The 20,846-nt window shown below is 48.5% G+C and overlaps 2 protein-coding genes across 4 annotated transcripts in view; one reads left to right on the top strand and one right to left on the bottom strand.

Moving 5' to 3' along the window:
- Positions 1 to 2,291: 2,291 nt before the first annotated feature.
- Positions 2,292 to 19,836, bottom strand: YRDC (yrdC N6-threonylcarbamoyltransferase domain containing). 2 transcript variants are annotated; one of them, XM_068116119.2, is made up of 7 exons: positions 19,699 to 19,836; positions 19,214 to 19,302; positions 13,780 to 14,017; positions 13,578 to 13,692; positions 13,276 to 13,395; positions 12,221 to 12,348; positions 2,292 to 6,619 (listed from the first exon to the last, which is right to left on the bottom strand). In XM_068116119.2, the coding sequence occupies exons 1-7, from the start codon at positions 19,719 to 19,721 to the stop codon at positions 6,559 to 6,561; spliced, it is 774 nt and encodes a 257-aa protein (XP_067972220.2). In that variant the 5' UTR covers positions 19,722 to 19,836; the 3' UTR covers positions 2,292 to 6,558. The 2 variants fall into 2 exon arrangements, with proteins under 2 accessions (XP_067972220.2, XP_067972219.2); XM_068116118.2 differs by lacking the exon at positions 19,699 to 19,836 and having other exon boundaries at positions 19,214 to 19,431.
- MANEAL (mannosidase endo-alpha like) overlaps positions 19,417 to 20,846 on the top strand; it is a 92,171-nt gene continuing 90,741 nt past the window's right edge. For both annotated transcript variants that reach the window (XM_068116116.2, XM_068116115.2), the window contains exon 1: positions 19,417 to 19,882. In XM_068116116.2, coding sequence (XP_067972217.1) covers positions 19,417 to 19,882 — 466 coding nt within the window. The remainder of the gene's footprint in view (positions 19,883 to 20,846) is intronic.

The following is a 20,846-nucleotide window of genomic DNA, read 5'->3' as shown; positions in this document are numbered from 1 at the left end:
TCCTCCTCCCCTCCTCCTCCTCCCCCTCCCCTCCTCCTCCCCCTCCCCTCCTCCTCCTCCTCCCCCCCCCCCCTCCCCTCCTCCTCCCCCTCCCCTCCTCCTCCCCTCCTCCTCCCCCCCTCCTCCCCCTCCTCCCCCTCCCCTCCTCCTCCCCCTCCCCTCCTCCTCCTCCCCCACCCGGCAATGTCGGGTACTTCTGCTAGTCAAATGATAAATGGCAAGTAAATTATATTGTGGAAAATGAAAGATTTCAAATAAACCTATTTAAAGTGTATGCGCACATAACTAATTTAAAAAAACGAAGAAATATCTCTCGGTAATTTCCTGAAACATATTTTACTTCCGGATAATAATGTTGAATGAAATAAAAACGAAGAAATATATGTCGGCATCATTGTTGACGTTTTTGTGACGACTGTCAAACGGAAAAGCAAAAGCGAATTTTTAATATATACACAAAGAATTAAGTTAAGCACCCCTACACAACGAATTAAGGTAAGCACCCCCTAATATATATTCTTTGTGTATATGTATACATTGGCATATATTCTAAGGTATGTGAGATCAAATAATGATTGGTATGACATTAGCAATTATCCATTGATGAAATGCAGATGAGTGCACTCATCTGTGACGCCCATCGCTCGTGCAGCACGATCACGTGGGTCCTACACACGTTATTGACGCAAAGATCGCTAGAGGTCTTCTCAGAACAATGACTGTACGTTAGAAAACATAAACGTCATCCACACTGTCCGTGATGGACCTATAGCTCCATACTTAAATTGAGGTGAAAATATGCCTAAAATTCCCAAAAATTTTCACCTTAAATTATTCAGAATAAAATATTGAAAACGGCATGATTGTTATGTTTTTATGTGACCATGATATCACTTCTCCAGAAAATATAGCAATATCATGGGTATATTACACTGTTTTGACGACAACAAACTTGTAATGTGCGAGGTTGTAAAAAAACGGGGGGGGTGCTTAACTTAATTCTTTGTGTATATATCGACACGTTGCCGTCGGTGTCATGTTGGGCGGTGTATGATACACCATGACACGATTTTTAAAAATATATCTCTGCATTTTCCCGCGTGTGTGGAATGTTCTCAATTATTGCTGACACCGAGTCTAAAACCATCGAGAAAAATGAAATCATATGGTGAGTTAGATTGGAGATAAAGGCGCGAGAGAGACTCAATGGCCTTGAAGTTACAGGCGTTTGAGAATTCATTTCGTTCTATAAACGGCAACTTTCATCGGATTTTCTTCCCGTTTTTTTTTAACCGAGTCTAAAACTATGTTAGCGACTGTGAAAAATGAAATGATATATCGAATTTGATTTGAAATAAAACTGGGAGAGAGCAAGACACCACGGGCCTACAAAACAGGCCTCAAAGCTATGCGAGTTAATAAAATGGTGGATATTTGTTTATAATTATATGAAGCCTCTCCCAGAATGGGTGGAGCTACTCTGCAAACCGAGTAAGCCACACCCCGGACAGACACCCAACAGATAGACAGACAGAATCATCTACGGCTATTATAATATAGATATTTTAAAAAAACAAAAAAAACAATTGGCATTAAAGCATTTTTTTTGCTTCTTGAAAAACATGGATGCACAAACATTTGAATTGATATTTCATAACATGGGTCACACATTTGCACTTTGATGGATAGAGGCTGAACCAAGATGGTCCAAAAAAACCCATTGCATTGTAGGAAAGCTGCGTTCTGCATTAGAGGTCAAACGTCTGTGTCCAATTTATTTGCACCTCTCCTCCATCTGGGCCTGCTCCCTGAGCCCTCCTACCCTATCCAACAACTCTGGGATGCACACGTTCTTCCACTAACCCATCTCCTGGTTAAACTTCCAAAATCCAGGCCAGCTGCACATATTAACTCCATTGGTCCTCTTTTCTCCAATCTGTAGAACCACCTTCCTGTGAGTGTTGGATCCCACTCTTCCTTCCAAGGTTTCAAAGCAGGAGGTGCACCACGATCTTGTTATCCCCCATCCATACTCAATTTTTTCTACCCTCATTCAGCACCCTACCCTCTTAACTGCAAGTTAGTGTTTCATCTCCTCCTCTCCTATTCGTTCATTCCCTTGCTTGTTTGTGTCAAGCATGCATCAGTTCGCTCGCTGCCTTTTTACCTTCTATGGACCTCGATCTTGTATAGAAGGAAACGAAGACTTCAGCGAGAACCAGAAATACAGGAAGAAACATCACCTGTCACGTTAGCGACAAATGAAATGTAATGCAGAGTCACCACCAAACTAAGAATGATGTCCCCTTTTATTAAACAACCATTTTGCCCACAGGCATGTTTTTACAGTTTTGCATTCAAATTACTGATATAATTTTAAATCTTAGGTTAAAATATAACCGATGCTTGCTCGGCGAGTAAATACTTGCCTCTCACCCCCAGTTTAAAGTAGGGTTGCTATGGCTTCCCCCTCCGTCTGGTTGGATATTCTACCATCCCAAAAGTGCCGCCCATACGGGCCCAGCGGATGTCCACTGCACCCAGCCTTGTTGGATGGGTTTTTCCTTCACTTGGGGGAGACCTCTGAGCCTCGCTTGATTTATGTGCCCTGAGAAGTCAAATTATGAAAACAAGGCCCTGATTTGGTCCAACTCATTTGGAAGGTATAACAATGATGAACGTGGAATGTAACATTTATTCATTCCATATCCTGTTTAAATAAAAAATAAAATCAATTTTGCTTATTTGGTGTTACTTTCACATTCATTCATGCAAAAACAAGAAAATGAACATTTGACGAGTTCCAAAGAAGGTTGATGTTTCTACGAGAAGCGAACAAACCAGAAGCCTCTACTTCCCAAACAGCATTACTCCTGGTGGATGTTTCAAACTAACAACCAAAATGAACAAATAGTCTGGTTCACTATGTTCAGAGCTTGGCTGTCGTTCAGTTTTTTTTGGAGATTTGCAAACCTATATATTTTTGGAAGCTACAGAGCCGAACCAACAAAAAAACCAATGTTTCCATTTTCTCGGAAGTATATATGGCGGCCATCTTGGATTTTGAAAAATGACCTCCTGCAAAGGCAATTTTCTCAATATTTCAGCTTCTAAACCACCCAGGGTCTTCGTTTGAACGGCTAAACATACATTTTCGGGGGTGGAGAATACAATGGTACCAGTTATGTGGTAAATCACTTCTGGGGGCCATTATGCCTTTGTCAAGCTATTTTCCGCTGCATTTTATGGGATGAATGTGTACAACACATACTGACATGTCAATATGTGAACTGTGTCAATACTGTGATGGTGGTGGCTGTGTTTATAGGTGGTGGTTTCATTTGCTGTATTTGCAGATTCCAGTAGGTATATATCATGAGTGAGATACCTAGCCTTCGTCAAGGGACGCATCAAACCCAGGAATCCACGAACTGGAAGCTGTGTGTGCTATGCCAGTCTGATGATGCGAAGAAAGGCTCACTTGTACAACAACCCAGAATGGACTCATATCAAAATCTGTTGGCAACTGTTGAAGAGAGCCAGTTTGTTTGATTGCAACTATGTAAAAGTTCAAATTCGACTGCAAGACTGCACAAAAGAACAACTCTCCTCAGACCTCAGATCTTGAACATTGATGTCACTGGTCAAAAGCTCTATGAAGATTACGTGTCAGAGCGAATCAACAGGGATGTCAGCCTATGGACACCAGTGAAGAAAGAGAAAAACAAAATGTACATGTCTGCAAACGTGAAAACCACTGTGAAACTTCGAGACAGTACTGTAGATCTGATGGAGACCAAGGATCTGTATGGACGGCTTATGGTCCTTGCCAGATCAAGCAGAGACATTGATCAGAAACACGCCATTGGAAACTATGAATTCACTCTGACACCACGGGCACTGTTTGCCCCAGATGGCACAATGCTGCAATGCAAGGACAAGTCAAAGTTGATTCACCAACTCGAGAAGTTGGGAACAGCTGAAACATCCCAAGAAGATCAGCAACAGATCCAATTTGCAAGCCTCCAGTCGAAAGATGCAATGGATACAGAAACCATCGACTCAACATCTAACGAAGGTACCAATTCCAGTCGGAAAGTTGCTCTTGTGGATGGTATGGTGCTTGTGCAGAAGCTGACAAAGAAACCTGCCACAGTAGTGACGGTGAAAGATCTCAGTGGATTGTTCAATGAGAGGCTGGTGTGTCTAACGAGAGACTGATGAGATCATTCTCGTGTTTGATGCCTACAGGGCTGATTCTCTGAAGACTACAACAAGGGAGAAAAGGAGACAGGGAAAGGACCCAGTCCAGTTTCAAGTCAAAGATGACACAAACATCAATCATATTCCAATGAGCCGCTTCCTTTCTCATGACAAAACAAAGGCTGATCTCACCGAGTATCTTGCAGCAAAAACCATTGAATACAACAAGGACTCTTCCAAGCTGATAATTACATCTGCTGCAGGACATACTAAGAGCAACAGGGAACTGTTATTTGAGGATAACAACCACGAAGAAGCGGACACACTGCTGATCCAACAGGCGGTGCTGGCATCACATCGAAACTCATCTGATGCAGAGTTAGTGGTGTTCTCTCCAGACACCGATGTACTAGTGCTGGTGATAGCAAACAATGACCTCCTGCTAAGAAACACAAGTGTTTCGATGGTTTCTGGAGTTGTTCAAGTACAGCCTATAGGGACAGCTTTAGGTGCCGAAAGACCAAAGGCTTTGCCTGCCTTCCATGCATTCACAGGGGCAGACAACACAGGGAGCTTCTCTCGAATAGGCAAGACAACCTGGCTGCAGGTATTCATGAAATCAGGTGAAGATGTCGTCAAGGCTCTGCAGATGCTTACAGAGGCCACTGAAGTGACTGAAGAGATGGTGTCCACATTAGCTGAATTCGTGTGTGCTGCATACTCACCAAAAGGCATCCAGATAAAGAGCATCCCTGAGCTGCGATGGCATCTTTTCTGCAAGCACATGGCTGAAAGTCAGAAACTTCCTCCTACTCTTGGCGCTCTTAAGCAGCACATCCTGAGGGCACATGTCCAGGCCAGAGTATAGGGTCAGGCAAACGTCGCTCAGCAGAAGATCCTGGATCCACTTGAGAATGGCTTCTACAAGGACACCGAAGGTCAAGTGAAGCCAATGACAACGGTGGTCCTCCCAGCCCCCAAGGCTACAATTGAGATGGTCAGATGTCAGTGCAGAGGAGACTGTTCTTCTTCCAGATATTCTTGCAGATCAAAGGACTTATCATGTACAGATCTCTGTTTGTGCAGCACAGAGTGCCAAAATGATGAAGATTCTCGGGATATTACATTGAATGACGAGATTGATGATGATGATTGATTACACAGTCCAATATTGCGTTCTGTTATGCTATAATAACAAGTGATCGCGTGTGTCAAGATATAAACCTGATCATCTCTCCTTTAAGACCATTTTAGATGTAATTATCCTAAGGGCACATATTCTGGGTAGTGTATGGGATCAGTAAAGCATCGCCCAGCAGGAGATCCTGGATCCATTTCATAATGGCTTCTACCAGGACACCGATGGTCCAGTAAATCGGACATCAAGGTCATCTTCGGGAGGGCCAGTGCAGAGGAAATTGTTCCTCTTCCAGATGTTCGTGGGAAATAAAATTACTTAATCTGTATAGATCTCCGTTTGTGTCCCACAGAGTGCCAGAATGATCAAGATTCTCAGAACATTAGTACAGTAATTGGCGAGAGTGATGATAAAGATGATGATGATTGATTTTTCACAGCAAACGATTTTGCCTGATATTGTGTTCTGTTATGCAATGATATTGAAGCTGATTGTCTTTCCTTTAAGGCCATTTAGATGTAGTTATTCATAAATGTTGCCGAAGAATTATCCCAAACTTAGGCGTTCAGCTAATCAGTTACATGACCTAAATTAACAAAACAATTGGCATAATAATTTGCTCTGTGGTCACGGGGAATATTGTACTTGGGTGCCTTTGGATTCATTGTCCTTAAAATAGAGGTTTGGCTGTAAAAACCAGGACCCCATGTGGCTTAGAAGCTGAAATATTGACAAAAATGCCTGCGTGGGTGGTCATTTTTGAAAATCCAAGATGGCCACCATACACACTTCTGAGAAAATGGAAACATTCGTTTTCTGGTTGCTTATACTCTGTAGTTTCCAAATATGTATAGGTTTGCAAATCTCCAAAAAATCTGAACGAAATTACACAACATCCTGGACTAAAATCTCCCCTTCTCTCCCCATCTTGTCTACCGCTCCCCTTATTATATACTTTGTGTATCTGTTTTGATTTTTTGTGTGATAAATGTTAGCTCTTTCACGAGCCTCGATCCTGTGTACAAAAAAAATGGAATCCATCAAAACTGACGTTTGTTTTCTGAATGGAGATGATTGTATAACAGGAAACAAATGTTTACTTATATTACCCAGAATGCTATTCACCCCCACCATAGTGACCATTGATCAGAAGCAGTCCAAATGCATTGCAAAGCATGATGCACCTCCTTGGGCCTGAGGAAGCCAGGCTCTGTTCTTCAGTGCTTCTCGATGAGGCCGTGCTCGTGTTCCAGGAGGACCATGGTCTCCTCGTATGCACTGAATGAAACAACAGGAGTGTGGGGAAGGTCTTGCGCTCAGCTTTATACATTAATTAGCCTACCTGAGTGTGTGTATATGTGTCCGCAAGCAGATAAACTTTGAACTTAGCATCCCCGCTAAGTTCGCGGATGCTAAGTGTGCAAAGGGGTCACCTAGAACATTACCCTGCGATGTTCTATCTCGCAGTCAGATCTTCACTTCTTAAAACAAACAAACTGGGGGTTGTCCCTTAAAGGCATTTTTCCCACCTACAGGAGATGCATCCATAAATTGATGTCACACATCATTTAGCAAATGAAGGAAACTTTAGGATCCTGGAAATTGCAATGACAACTTGGATTTGATACCAGGCTGGAGCTCAAAGGCCTTTTACGAGCACCATCACAGACTGCAAGCAGATACCCTGAAACAACTCATGGGTGGAAATGTACAAGGAGCCATCTATTTATTAGGTAAGCAAATACAACAATTATTGACACCCCACGCCTCACCGATTTGCTTCCGAAATGCTTCCCTTCCTCATCTCTTCCCAAAATCCATTACACACTCTCCCCTAACTGCTTTCGTTAATTATCCTCCTCAGTGTGCATGGGACAGAAAGAGATGGCCCATTAAGTAATTGGCTAAGAATACCAATATAATGTTAATAAATAATATATACATTCTGCTTCCGGTTCTGTCGGCGAGGTAGTGTTCTTCCAAGCTTCCATGTCATCCAAGTTAAGTATTTTCCCGTTTGTGTTTTTGTCAAAACTGTACTGTTTATTTTACTGTGTGTGTGTCTACTGTGTGTTTCTAGTAAGATCTCGGTTTGTAAATCGTGCATACCTGCGTGTAATAGTCGTTTTGTTCGCGCCGTGTTTGGGGCCTGGCTCTTCGAGGCTTCCCTGTCTCCTCGGTGGTCGTTTAGACTTGTTGTCTATTTACATTCGTTCTTTCACTGTATTGCTTTTTTCTTTGTTTTTCTTTTCACCCCATACTTCCCCCAAACATCTTACCCTTTGCTTAGTCTTAATGCAATTTTTTTTTTTTTTTATGATCATTTCCTTCTCTCCTCATGGCTCCCCTCCTCCGACCGAGACCACGTGTTTCAACCCACCCGTTTTTCTCTCCTTCCTTCATATCTCAACCCTCTCCAGCCAATACCTTCCAATTCTAGTTTTCACCATACTCCCTCGACCTTTCTCCTTCTTCCTTAGATCCACTTTCACCTAACCTAAAAAAAAAAACATGTATATTAACGAAGAATTTAAAAAGTAGGCCCCTCCTCCCGTACTAACACAATTGCTTTTCTACGTCCCTGTTCCTTTGTTCTCTGTTCAGCTGGCTGTCAATCTCTTATTCTTCTGTTCCTCCTTCTGAACCTGTTCAAGAATCCTTCATCCCCCCTTTGCCTCCATGCCCTCACTTAAAGGAATTTCCCAGATAATTTTCACGGTTTCATTTTAAAATGTTTAAACTTTCCCCTGCAGTGTTGTATATTAAAACACGCTTTTCTTCTTCCTCTTTAAAAGGTTTTCTTCAATTTGCTCGTCAACTCACTATTTCAAAAAAAAAAATCAATCTTACAGTTCTTCCTTTTTCATTCTCCAAACTCACCTTCATTCCAACCCTCCTAACTTTTTCAAATGGATCTCTGACTTGAAAAATCACAAGAAACTCGTTTTGCAATAAAGGTTAGTTTTCAGTTAATCGTCCAACACTTTCTAAAATCCCAAACTCAGGCCTCCCCTCCTAAACTCCGCCCGAACCCCTCCCCTCATAAACTTCCCCCTTGCCCCTCCCAAACTCCCCCGTCACACCTCCCCTTCAAATTTCCCGCCTCACCCTCCCCTCCTAAACACCCTCCTCGCCCCTCCCCTCCCAAATTTCCCCCTCGCTCCTCTGCTTCAAAACTCCCCCTTCACCCCTCCCCTTCAAATCTCCCTCCCCTTCATTTTTCTCCAATTCTCCCCTCTCCCTCCCCACCTCAAAGCTGCCTCATCCCCACTTCCTCTCCCTTCAAACTCATACCTTCACCTCCTCCAACCTTCTTCCTCACTCTGACCCACACCCCCCTGAAACAACTTATCACTGTGCCTCATCCCATCACCATCAAACCCTTTGTCCTCCTCATCCTTCCCTTTCTCCTAGCTCTTCTGCAATATCCAACACACGATCAACAGCTCTCCCTACCTCCTCCTCTCCCTCATTTTACCCTACCCCTCCCCTGTCCTGCATCCGATGCTCCCCCTCCCTCTTCCTTAATGGTATGGACCTCAAATCTGGGGCCTTCACTCAAACCCAATTGATCTCTCCATACAGATTGCTTCTGACACACCAGACTTAATCTGCAAAACATAAACTTTCCTCCTTCAAGATGTTGTCTCTGATTCCTTAATATCTCTCCCTGGTTACTCCCTCCTCCGGTATGATAGACCTGAGCCTCGTCCTGGAGGTGGGGTTGCTATCTTTATTTAAAACTTTCTTCCTCACTCTCCTTGCACTGCCCTCTCTCCAACACACCCCCAGGAGTACCTCTGACTATGGCTTCCCCTTCTCCCACCTTTTGTTCAGATGTGTGTTGTACCGTCTACCAAACGGTGACGAATCCATTTACATCTCGCTGTCTGACAACATGGACCAACTTGTATCCACTCATCCCAACTCTCTCTTCCCCATATGTGGAGACTTCAACTGTCATCATGCCAGCTGGCTGTGTGTGGATTCCTCTCACACCAGCCATGGCACCTCAGCAAAGTACTTCTGCGACTCATTGGGACTGACGCAACCTGTCAATTTCACGACCCAGATCTCAGTCAACGGAGCATCTTCTCTTCTAGACTTGGTTATGACAAACTTCCCTGCAAATGTCTGCTGCTCTTCTACTGCTCCAATCGGTTCTTCTGATCATGTGCTTGTTAAAGTGGACATCTCTCTGGCCATTCTCAGAGAGCCTCCACAGCATCGACGAGTCTGGCATTTCACTCAGGCCGACTAACATGGTCTTCAAGCAGCCATCAATCATCTGGACTGGTCTCCCATGTCTACTGCCTCTGACATCAACTCATCCTGGGAATTCTTCCAAAGTAAACTGCTCTCTCATGCACAGATTTATCCCAACTCGTCTCCAGTTGTCATACCCTTCCTCCCGTCCATGGTACATGGAATCTTGTGGTGAGGCTATTGCCCAGAAACAACTTGCCTTTGCCTCTTGGAAGGTTAATCCAACTGAAGGCAATCTCAGTTCCTTTCAGAAAGCTCGGAACAAGTGTGTGTCTCCCATCAGGAGTGCCAGGAAACAATATCTCTCTAATTTTAAAACTGAACTGTCAAACCTGTCTCCATCCTCCAAATGCTGGTGGCATCTGGTCAAATCTGTTTCTGGTGTTTGTTCCCCTTCCATCCCCTCCCTTACCTCAAACGGCTACACAGCTGACACCACACGTGACAAAGCCGAATGCCTAAACTCTGTGTTTGCCTCAGCATCTTGTGTCCCAAACCCATCTCTGTCTGTACCCACATTACCCAGTCATACCCAGCTGCTCCTGCACTCTGTCCTCTCCCGACAAGGGGGAGAAGTTTGTCCTTGATTGTCAATTGTCAATCCTTGACTCTGATTCTGCAACTGGACCAGACGGCATCAGCCCACGGATCCTAAAATCCTTCTCTGTCGCTCCATATCCCTCCCTCTGTTCTCTTCACCCTCTCTTTTGCTTGAGGTCATCCGCCATCTGCTTGGAAAACAGGTGCAAAAACAGATCCTTGCAACTATCAACCAATCGGCCTGCTCCCAATCATCAGCAAGGTCATGGAATCCATCATTGCTGCTGATATTAAATCCTTCCTCTTCTCCAATGGCTTGATCTCTGATCATCAATTTGGTTTCAGACCAGGTCACTCTACTCTGGACATGTTGCTTCTGCTGTCTCAACAATGGATGGAGGTCCTCAATGCCAAACAGGAAATCAGAGCTGTCTCCCTTGACATATCACATGCCTTCGATACGGTCTGGCACCCCGCCCTGCTATCCAAAGTATCCTCCTATGGTATCCATCGAAACCTCCACACATGGCTTGCTGACTTCCTCTCTGGTCACAGTCAACGTGTGGCCCGAATGGAAATTTCTAATCTCCCCTTCCTGTTCAGGCTAGAGTTCCCCATGGCAGCGTTCCCTGTTCACTTTCTGTAGACCTGGACAAAATCAGAAACTTGTGAAACAATTGGAACATGTCTCAATCCTGACAAATCTCACACTCTCACTTTGTCTCTCTGCAAAGACCGTCTGGACAACACTTCCATCTACTTTCTGAACAATCCTCTCCAAGAAGTTCTGTCACTCAAGCTTTTGGGTCTCACTATCTGCCATGATCTTTCCTGGGAAAACCACATTTCCAAGCTGGCCTCCAAAGCCAGTCACCGACTGGGCATCCCCCATCATGCGAAATCCTTTCTGGGCACTTCTGAGCTCCTCACTACATACAAAGCTTTCATCCACAGCTTTTTACTGTTCTCCCCTCTGGGCTGGTGCTCCTGCCTCACACCTATCTTGGCTTCACGCTGTTGAAACCAAAGCTTTCAGAATCATTGGTATCTCCCGTGATGAAGCTGAATCTGAGGGCCTTTCACTCACCCACCGCAGGCAGGTTGGTGGGCTTTGTCTTCTACCGACTCCTCTCAGGCCCAACTCCCCCTGCTCCCTTTCTGGCCTAGCTCCCCCTGTGCTCTGCCCCCAAATATTCCTACAGGATGCACAATATCTACCAGCAACCTTCCTCTGGTGAAACTGCCAAAATTAAGACTCTCTGCTCACCTTCACCCTTTCATTCCTCTTTTCTCCCGCATCTGGAACAATCTCCGACACTTTCTTCAATCCCACTCCTCCCTCCAGGTCTTTAAAACAGCTGTTCACCACCATCTTTTATCTTCCCCCATCCAAAACCTTGATCTTTTCTACCCCTGTTAAAACACCGCAAATCCACCTCATTCAATCTGCAACTTCTTTCCGAAAATTCCTAATAGTATTCATTTGCTTTATACTGTGTACCCTCCCAGCCACTCCCCCGCTTCCCTGCCCCAGCCCTCTTCCTTCCACAGATCTCAATGTGCTTGTTCTCTACTGTTGTTGTGCTTGTGTGCTTCCCTCTCTCTCCCCCTCTTGTTTCCCCCTCCCTTTATTGTTTTTTGTGTTTAATATGTTAGCTCTTACACACAAAAAAAATAAAAAAGTAAACATATTGGTGTCTGTCCCATATTTCATCTCTCACCAAGGTGCAGCGTAACCTAAATGTGACAGCATAATTAGTCTTACAATTGTGTTTACCGCATACTTCCAACTTCTTTTCCATTTAGCTCAGACGAAAGTAGACTTTTCTTAAAGCGTTTGCCATGCAGAAATGACGTCACAGCATTCCAGGAGCGGAGCTTCAAGCTTGTTCTTTGGTGTTGCCATCATATCAAATCCTATTACCCATCTGTGACTGGAATATCTGCTGTTTATAAATAATCATGTTCATCTGCAGCACGAGGGCTGCGTGCCATTTCAGAATGATGATGTAATATGGCAAAAGAAAAGTAGGATTAATTTATGGGATATAAGAAAAGGAGCTTCCACAATACCAGCCGTGTCGGAGGACATTGAAGCACCCTGGAGAGGAGAGGTCAATTACTGTGGAGCCAAGGTGGTTACTGGAACTCGGACCACCGTCGATGACCAGTGAGAGCGAAGGCCACAAAGGCCTAAATTCCTGGTTGCAGTGGGGTGGGAGGGGGGAGGCATTTTAGACTAACGTTAGTCAGACCTGACAGGATTCATCCCAAGCATCAGAGCCTATTGCATCATTGCAACATGCAGATGGTGAGACGCATGTAGTTTCCATCATTGCTTGCCCATTGCCCCAAATCTACTTCTACTCCTTGGTGCCTGCTCAGTCCTGGATGAAGACCACCCTGTGGTTAAAACTTTGGACCTGAACCTTCACCTTGCCAGACAGCTGCACTAGTTGGTGTCCTCTATCAAAAATGCAATACGTTTTTGGGTTGTCCCAAAAATTAGGGATCCGCTGAAGGGATCCAAGTCAAATTTGGTACAAGTATGTATGTATGATGTAAAGATGAACGGATTAAATTCAAGAGGTCAACAGGTCAGAGGTCCCATTTGGTTAAAATTCTGTTGCTGCACGAATTTGTGAACCAGTAATGGGATTTTGACCAAACTCTGCATAAGTGTATATTAACATGAACTGATTCGATTTTGGTGTCACAGAGGTAATGCCACGTAAAAATGTGATACTTGAGAACAGCTGAATCGATTTAAATCAAACTTGGTACAAGTATGTATAAAGCTGTAACAATGTGGGCAGAGGCATATCTATCGGTGGACGTTGAAGGGTGCCGTTCTATATATATATACTTTTTTTTTTTTTTGCAAACATCCACTGAGCGGCCTTAGTGGTCTTTTCTGCATTCCAAGCTGTGGCTGGAAAAAGTGAGCAGTCTTCATTTTGAGCAGGAATTTTTGAATTATTGTTTGGAACAAGGCGCTCTACAGTTATGCGTTTTTATTGCTGTGATTAATGTGAAATCTAATTTTTCTTTCCAACTTCCTGGTTGAAACCAGCTACAACAAGATTCAGCTGGTTTAGGCCACATACCCTGTGAGGTCCAGAACTTACCTCGACGCATAAGCAGCTTGGTTTCCCGCTGAGATTTGCGCTCGTCAGCGCCAAAGGCCCGCCACACCTCCGCACCAACTCCTGTACTAGAGGGTGTCTTGGTACACGCACTCCAACTAACTGGACCCAGAGAAAATCAAGTGGTGTTTGGATACAGTTGCATTGGCAAAGATGTTGCATTACTAGTGGATCCGATGTAAAACACTTCAATATCCTACGGGTTTCCTATTTCCACATACGTAGTTGGGAGTCCAAAAATCATGTTCACCTCTATCACAGCCGAGGACCACGTTTTTTATTACCTGAGTGTAGGGGTTCAACTCAGGGTTCAGCAGAGACGATCGCTCAAACACGAGAGTCACAGGACCCGGTAGTAGCTGGTTTAGCAAGGCTGTTGAGATAGACACGTTGCAAAATCTATGAGAAAAGGACATAAGCAGAAGTCAGTTGAAAAGCAGCACCGGGATGCATATCCCACCAAATACGGTGCTTACGGTCCAGTACCTGTAAACCTGCGATGGCTCAGCGAGGCAGATGGCAAGCGGCTTGGCTTCCACACGACTCTTGATGGTGTACAAGGTTTTCAGAGCAGAAGTCCTTTGAGCCAAGCATGCCAAGCCGTATACGGTGTCTGTGGGTAAAGCTACCACCCCTCCTTCTCCGAGCACCCGCTCTGCCTCTCCCAAGACCTTGGTCACTTGTGCATTGCTGCTCCCATCCAACATGCCAGGTCCATTGGTATCTGCACACGTTCAAGTGGTGACAATGATAAACACAAATTGATCGATACACCACACATTATATATCAATATATCATGAGGGGCAGTAATTTGACATCCCGCCCCCGAACGTCATTTTTCCTCGATACGTCACTGCTCCAGTGTACTTGCGATCTGTTTTTAAAATTCCCTCCAGATGAAGAACCCAGATTGCGTATATCATATTCCCGTCAGGAAGCGGCTCATTTTTACCTGGCAATGCCAGGTACTTTTGCTGGTATAGTTTATATATGCAAGTTGTCCGATTGCGTCTGAACGGGGTAAGCGTTGTAACCACAGCACGTATAATGCTGGATGATGCTTCATTTAAGAGCTCTTGGGTCCAGACAGTGCATGGGGTGGTCTAAAAATATTGATATTCATGCAATTTTGATTTATGTGCATTTCTATTGTGCACACAGGTGGTGTGTTGGTTCAGAGTTGCTGGTTTGCACATTTACCAGAAGCAAAAAAAATACAACCACAAATCCGTCCAAAGTATAATTAGCTTTTCTTCGATTTGCTTTACTGAGAAATCTAAGCAGTCTTAATAGTTAGTGACATGCTGTTAACGGACATGCCCAGCAAACTCCCTAAATATTCCACTATTGGTAACAAATTCCCATACAACAGCCCGGTGGAACCGGATTATCTGCTAGTAAGACATAAATAGGGTCCAAGCAGCTGATATGTCCAAAATTGTTGTTCTCAATAGAACATGCAATAAGCAACTTATTTTAATGAACACAATTATTCCCACATTTTGTGGGGTTCGCTGGGAAGTGGGAGAGTTTTTGACCCAGGTTGGCAAAGTACAAGTAGTTCGGGCAGGAATTTTGAATTTGTTCATCGTGCTGGTGATGGTTCGCTGACTCTTCGCGAATAACACCATGGGATCTTTAATGTCCACAAACTAATGCCAGCAGACATTCATACTGACGTCCATCTGTGAGCAGGATATCTCAAAACGTTATGGATGGATTCAGCCAAAACTTGGTGGACAGGTTGGGTGTGACACGAGGACGAATTGATTGGATTTTGGTGGATACCTTTGATGTACAGTACAGTTTGAATCCCGACCCGGGTTGAGCCCCAACATCAATGTGTGTGCCGTCCCTCGTATGGACTTCAGGCCGGGTGTCCCATCTGCCGACATTAATTGGTGGACTTTTAAGATACCATGGTGTCCTTCACAAACAGTAGGCGAGCTATCGCCGGCACCTTGAACAAATTCAACATTCCTGCCACTTCTAGCCGAGTATTCCATGTTGAAATGGTGACCCATCCAGGATTGGTTGTAGCCTAGAAACGTTTGTCCACTTGTGATACTCCCGGCGCTCTGCGAACAGCATAGGCCTCCAATCAAAGGAAACATGAGCGATTTCCATTCCCGTGTAATCATTGTTCATTATTTTATTCAAGTAAAAGGATGCACAACACATCGACCTCGATTCTATTCATTCTTACATTCGTTTCTCAGCTTCTCAAAGTTCATCTTATCCCCAGTACTTAGTTTATAGTCAGGGATATCCACTCATTATGTAAGCAATGGAATGTAGGGGTGAAGGGGGGTTGGGGGTTAAGAACTAAATTAAGGAAATCAAAATTGGGAAAAGAAGTGAGTCATTCTTAAATCTACATAAACCACAAACCTTTACAAAATGATACATTTTGTGATTAGGGGTACCCACTGCATCTGGGGGCAGCCAAAAGTGTGGGGTGACGAGACCTCGGGAGGGGGGGGGGGGGGAGGAGGAGAGTGTGGGGAAAATAAAGAGGGAAGGAGGAGGTTGGGGTGGAGTGTGGTGGAAGAGGAGGTTTGGTAGGGTGTGTTGGAAGAGGAGGTTCGGTGGGGTGTGTTGGAAGGGGAGGTTCGGTGGGGTGGAAGGGGAGGTTCGGCGGGGTGGAAGGGGAGGTTCGGCGGGGTGGAAGGGGAGGTTCGGCGGGGTGGAAGGGGAGGTTCGGCAGGGTGGAAGGGGAGGTTCGGTGGGTTCGAAGATGAGGTTGGGTGGTGTGGAAGAGGAGGTTGGGTGAGGTGGAAGAGGAGGTGAGGTGGAAGAGGAGGTTGGGTGAGGTGGAAGAGGAGGTTGGGTGAGGTGGAAGAGGAGGTTGGGTGAGGTGGAAGAGGAGGTTGGGTGGGGTGGAAGAGGAGGTTGGGTGGGGTGGAAGAGGAGGTTGGGTGGGGTGGAAGAGGAGGTTGGGTGGGGTGGAAGAGGAGGTTGGGTGGGGTGGAAGAGGAGGTTGGGTGGGGTGGAAGAGGAGGTTGGGTGGGGTGGAAGAGGAGGTTGGGTGGGGTGGAAGAGGAGGTTGGGTGGGGTGGAAGAGGAGGTTTGGTGGGGTGGAAGAGGAGGTGAGGTGGGGAGGGCTGGAAGAGGAGGTTTGGTGGGGAGGGCTGGAAGAGGAGGTTCGGTGGGGTGGAAGAGTTGGTTTGGTGGGGTGGGGAGTGCTGGAAGAGGAGGTTCGGTGGGGTGGACGATGAGGTGGGGTGGAAGAGGAGGTTGGGTGGGGTGGAAGAGGAGGTTGGGTGGGGTGGAAGAGGAGGTTGGGTGGGGTGGAAGAGGAGGTGGGGTGGAAGAGGAGGTGGGTGTGGTGGAAGAGGAGGAGTTGGGTGGGGTGGAAGAGGAGGTTGGGTGGGATGGAAGAGGAGGTTGGGTGGGATGGAAGAGGAGGTTGGGTGGGATGGAAGAGGAGGTTGGGTGGATGAGGAGGTTGGGTGGGATGGAAGAGGAGGTTGGGTGGGGTGGAAGAGGAGGTTGGGTGGGGTGGAAGAGGAGGTTGGGTGGGGTGGAAGAGGAGGTTGGGTGGGGTGGAAGAGGAGGTTGGGTGGGGTGGAAGAGGAGGTTGGGTGGGGTGGAAGAGGAGGTTGGGTGGGGTGGAAGAGGAGGTTGGGTGGGGTGGAAGAGGAGGTTGGGTGGGGTGGAAGAGGAGGTTGGGTGGGGTGGAAGAGGAGGTTGGGCGGGGTGGTGGGGCGGGGAGGTGCGGCGGGGTGGAAGGGGAGGTTCGGCGGGGTGGAAGGGGAGGTTCGGCGGGGTGGAAGGGGAGGTTCGGCGGGGTGGAAGGGGAGGTTCGGCGGGGTGGAAGGGGAGGTTCGGCGGGGTGGAAGGGGAGGTTCGGCGGGGTGGAAGGGGAGGTTCGGCGGGGTGGAAGGGGAGGTTCGGCGGGGTGGAAGGGGAGGTTCGGCGGGGTGGAAGGGGAGGTTCGGCGGGGTGGAAGGGGAGGTTCGGCGGGGTGGAAGGGGAGGTTCGGCGGGGTGGAAGGGGAGGTTCGGCGGGGTGGAAGGGGAGGTTCGGCGGGGTGGAAGGGGAGGTTCGGCGGGGTGGAAGGGGAGGTTCGGCGGGGTGGAAGGGGAGGTTCGGCGGGGTGGAAGGGGAGGTTCGGCGGGGTGGAAGGGGAGGTTCGGCGGGGTGGAAGGGGAGGTTCGGCGGGGTGGAAGGGGAGGTTCGGCGGGGTGGAAGGGGAGGGTCGGCGGGGTGGAAGGGGAGGGTCGGCGGGGTGGAAGGGGAGGGTCGGCGGGGTGGAAGGGGAGGGTCGGCGGGGTGGAAGGGGAGGTTCGGCGGGGTGGAAGGGGAGGTTCGGCGGGGTGGAAGGGGAGGTTGGGCGGGGTGGAAGGGGAGGTTGGGCGGGGTGGAAGGGGAGGTTGGCCGGGGTGGAAGGGGAGGTTGGGCGGGGTGGAAGGGGAGGTTGGGAGGGGTGGAAGGGGAGGTTGGGCGGGGTGGAAGAGGAGGTTGGGCGGGGTGGAAGAGGAGGTTGGGCGGGGTGGAAGAGGTGGTTGGGCGGGGTGGAAGAGGAGGTTGGGCCGGGTGGAAGAGGAGGTTGGGCGGGGTGGAAGAGGAGGTTGGGCGGGGTGGAAGAGGAGGTTGGGCGGGGTGGAAGAGGAGGTTGGGCGGGGTGGAAGAGGAGGTTGGGCGGGGTGGAAGAGGAGGTTGGGCGGGGTGGAAGAGGAGGTTGGGCGGGGTGGAAGAGGAGGTTGGGCGGGGTGGAAGAGGAGGTTGGCGGGGTGGAAGAGGAGGTTGGGTGGGGTGGAAGAGGAGGTTGGGTGGGGTGGAAGAGGGGGTGGGGAGGGGTGGAAGAGGGGGTGGGGAGGGGTGGAAGGGGAGGGGTGGAAGGGGAGGTTCGGCGGGGTGGAAGGGGAGGTTCGGCGGGGTGGAAGGGGAGGTTCGGCGGGGTGGAAGGGGAGGTTCGGCGGGGTGGAAGGGGAGGTTCGGCGGGGTGGAAGGGGAGGTTCGGTGGGTTCGAAGATGAGGTTGGGTGGTGTGGAAGAGGTTGGGTGAGGTGGAAGAGGAGGTTTGGTGAGGTGGAAGAGGTGGGGTGGAAGAGGAGGTTGGGTGAGGTGGAAGAAGAGGTTGGGTGGGGTGGAAGAGGAGGTTTGGTGGGATGGGGAGGGCTGAAAGAGGAGGTTCGGTGGGGTGGAAGATGAGGTTCGGTGGGGTGGAAGATGAGGTGAGGTGGGGTGGAAGATGAGGTGGGGTGGAAGGTGAGGTGGGGTGGAAGAGTTGGTTTGGTGGGGTGGGGAGTGCTGGAAGAGGAGGTTCGATGGGGTGGAAGATGAGGTGGGGTGAGGTTCGATGGGGTGGAAGATGAGGTGGGGTGGAAGATGAGGTGGGGTGGAAGATGAGGTTCGATGGGGTGGAAGATGAGGTTCGATGGGGTGGAAGAGGAGGTTCGGTGGGGTGGAAGAGGAGGTTCGGTGGGGTGGAAGAGGAGGTTCGGTGGGGTGGAAGATGAGGTAGTTCAAAATTCATTTATGTTTCTGTACGTCATAAATATAAACCTCCCCGAAATATTCATCTGTGTTGTTACCGCCACTTACTGGCGACTCATGGGAGCGTTTTAAACAAGTTATTGGTGATAGTCACGTGAACTTTGTAAAGGCCTCGTTAGACCACGACTCATGGAGTCATGGGTTCCACGTGCAATTGGAAAGATCGACTGTTCTACCAAGGACCAGGTAGGTCCAGTCTTGAGTTGAGCAGATACCACACCAGATCAATAAATAATAACCGATAGTGTGCCCCCGTTAACCCCCAGTCCCATCGATACGAGTCCCCAAACCGAAGACAATAAACCGCAACAACGGGCTAATGGCTTGTCCTGGTAACCAGGCAACAACAATTCCTGAATTGCCAATCCACGATCGGACACAACACCTTCAGACCCGTAAACACCCCGTTATCAATTACCGATCGTCAGGACACGGATCCGTCTCTCCTCCATCCCTCGTCCCGGTTCCATATTTCCGGGTCGGGCCGGCCTTGCGCTGCTGGGAACCCTGCATGACACACCGAGGAAGACCGGTCGTTCGCATGGATCCAATACAACAAGTGAACCTCGGGACCACGAACGGGACACGCAGAGCCTGAGGAGGCTGCGGCGGGCTCGGTCCATGTTCCGGAGCATGTGCAGGAGACCCCGCAGGCGGCGCTTCCTGCTCCTCCTCGGGGTCTCCCTACTACTCCTGCTCCTTTTCCTCGGACTGCGAGCGCTCTCCTCGCCCGACATGGCGGCCTCCTCACCTTGGCCGATCCCGGGAGAGCCTCCCGCCGAAGCCGCGGCCTTTCTATCCGAGAACGGGGCCTCGGCGGATCCGCGGGCCTCGGGCGTTAATTACGATATCCACGTGTTCTACTACACCTGGTACGGTAATCCAGGTAAGGACGGACAGTACCTGCACTGGAACCACCCGCTCATCCGGCACTGGGACCCCAAGGTGGCCGCCGGGTATCCGGACAGCACCCACGGTCCACCTGAGGACCTGGCGTCGAGTTTCTATCCGGAGCTGGGACCGTACAGCTCTCGGGACCCACAGGTGCTGGACTCGCACATGCATCAGATTCGGCAAGCATGCGCAGGTACGAGTTGTCCGTCTTCTGTGTCTGGCTGACTTAAATCACCTGTGTACAGGTGTGCGCACTGTATAGGTGCGTGTGTGTGCGCTTTACGCCCTGTGTGCAGGTGTGAGTTTTGTTTACATGTATGAGATCTCGATTGCACCTGTGATCTTCGCGGTCATGTGTGTGCTGTGTTATGCTAGTGCAGGAGTGTTCCTCCTTTAAAGGTGTGAGAGCTTTGTGTGCACCGGTGTGGTCTACGCTTTTTGTGTTTTCCTCGGACTGCGAGTGTGCACTTTGTGTGCACTTTGTGTGCACCTTTTCCAGGTGTGTGCTGCTTTCCAGTTGTGTGCTACATGCAGCATATTGCATAGCATATGCATATACAATGTATATATGCAGCAATGGCTTCAATATATATAAATATACGAGCTTGGCTCGGCTCGCTGCGCGTCGTTGCTGAGGATAATGACTGTACCTGAGTTGCTGTGTTGTCATGATTTACACCAATCATAATACTGAAGGAGCTGGGGCTCCCACGTCGATCGGAAGAATGGACGCGACAAAAAGCTGGAATTCATCCGAGTTGCTTTAATCAAACCAAACACTCAGGCACTCTCCAAAAGCCCGTTTTTCGGGCAGCAATATATATACATATTATCCCGGAGCGTTTGCCAAGGAAAGGCGAGGCGAGAGGGGGCGTGGCCCAGCGTCCCGACCGAGGCCTGGCAAGTTGAGCGCGGGCCTGCCCGGGCGTCCTGGACGAGCCCGGCATGGTGATCGCTCCGCGTCCTTGATAGGTGCAAGGCGATTGTGAAAACCCAGCGGTAGCCGCTACACACGTCCCCCCAGAATCGACTTGCACCGGCAGGGTCAATTTGAGGGGGGTCCTGATGACCCGGCCGAAGCGACCCCTGGCGGGTCGTGGGAGGGCGTCCGGTGTGGTGGTGGGCGGTCGAGTGGGGGGCACCGTGGACAGGGGGCG

Source organism: Myxine glutinosa, chromosome 5 (assembly GCF_964187855.1).
Source record: "Myxine glutinosa chromosome 5, kmMyxGlut1.1, whole genome shotgun sequence".
Lineage (NCBI taxonomy): Eukaryota > Metazoa > Chordata > Myxini > Myxiniformes > Myxinidae > Myxine > Myxine glutinosa.
This window is presented reverse-complemented; position numbering and strand designations above follow the sequence as displayed.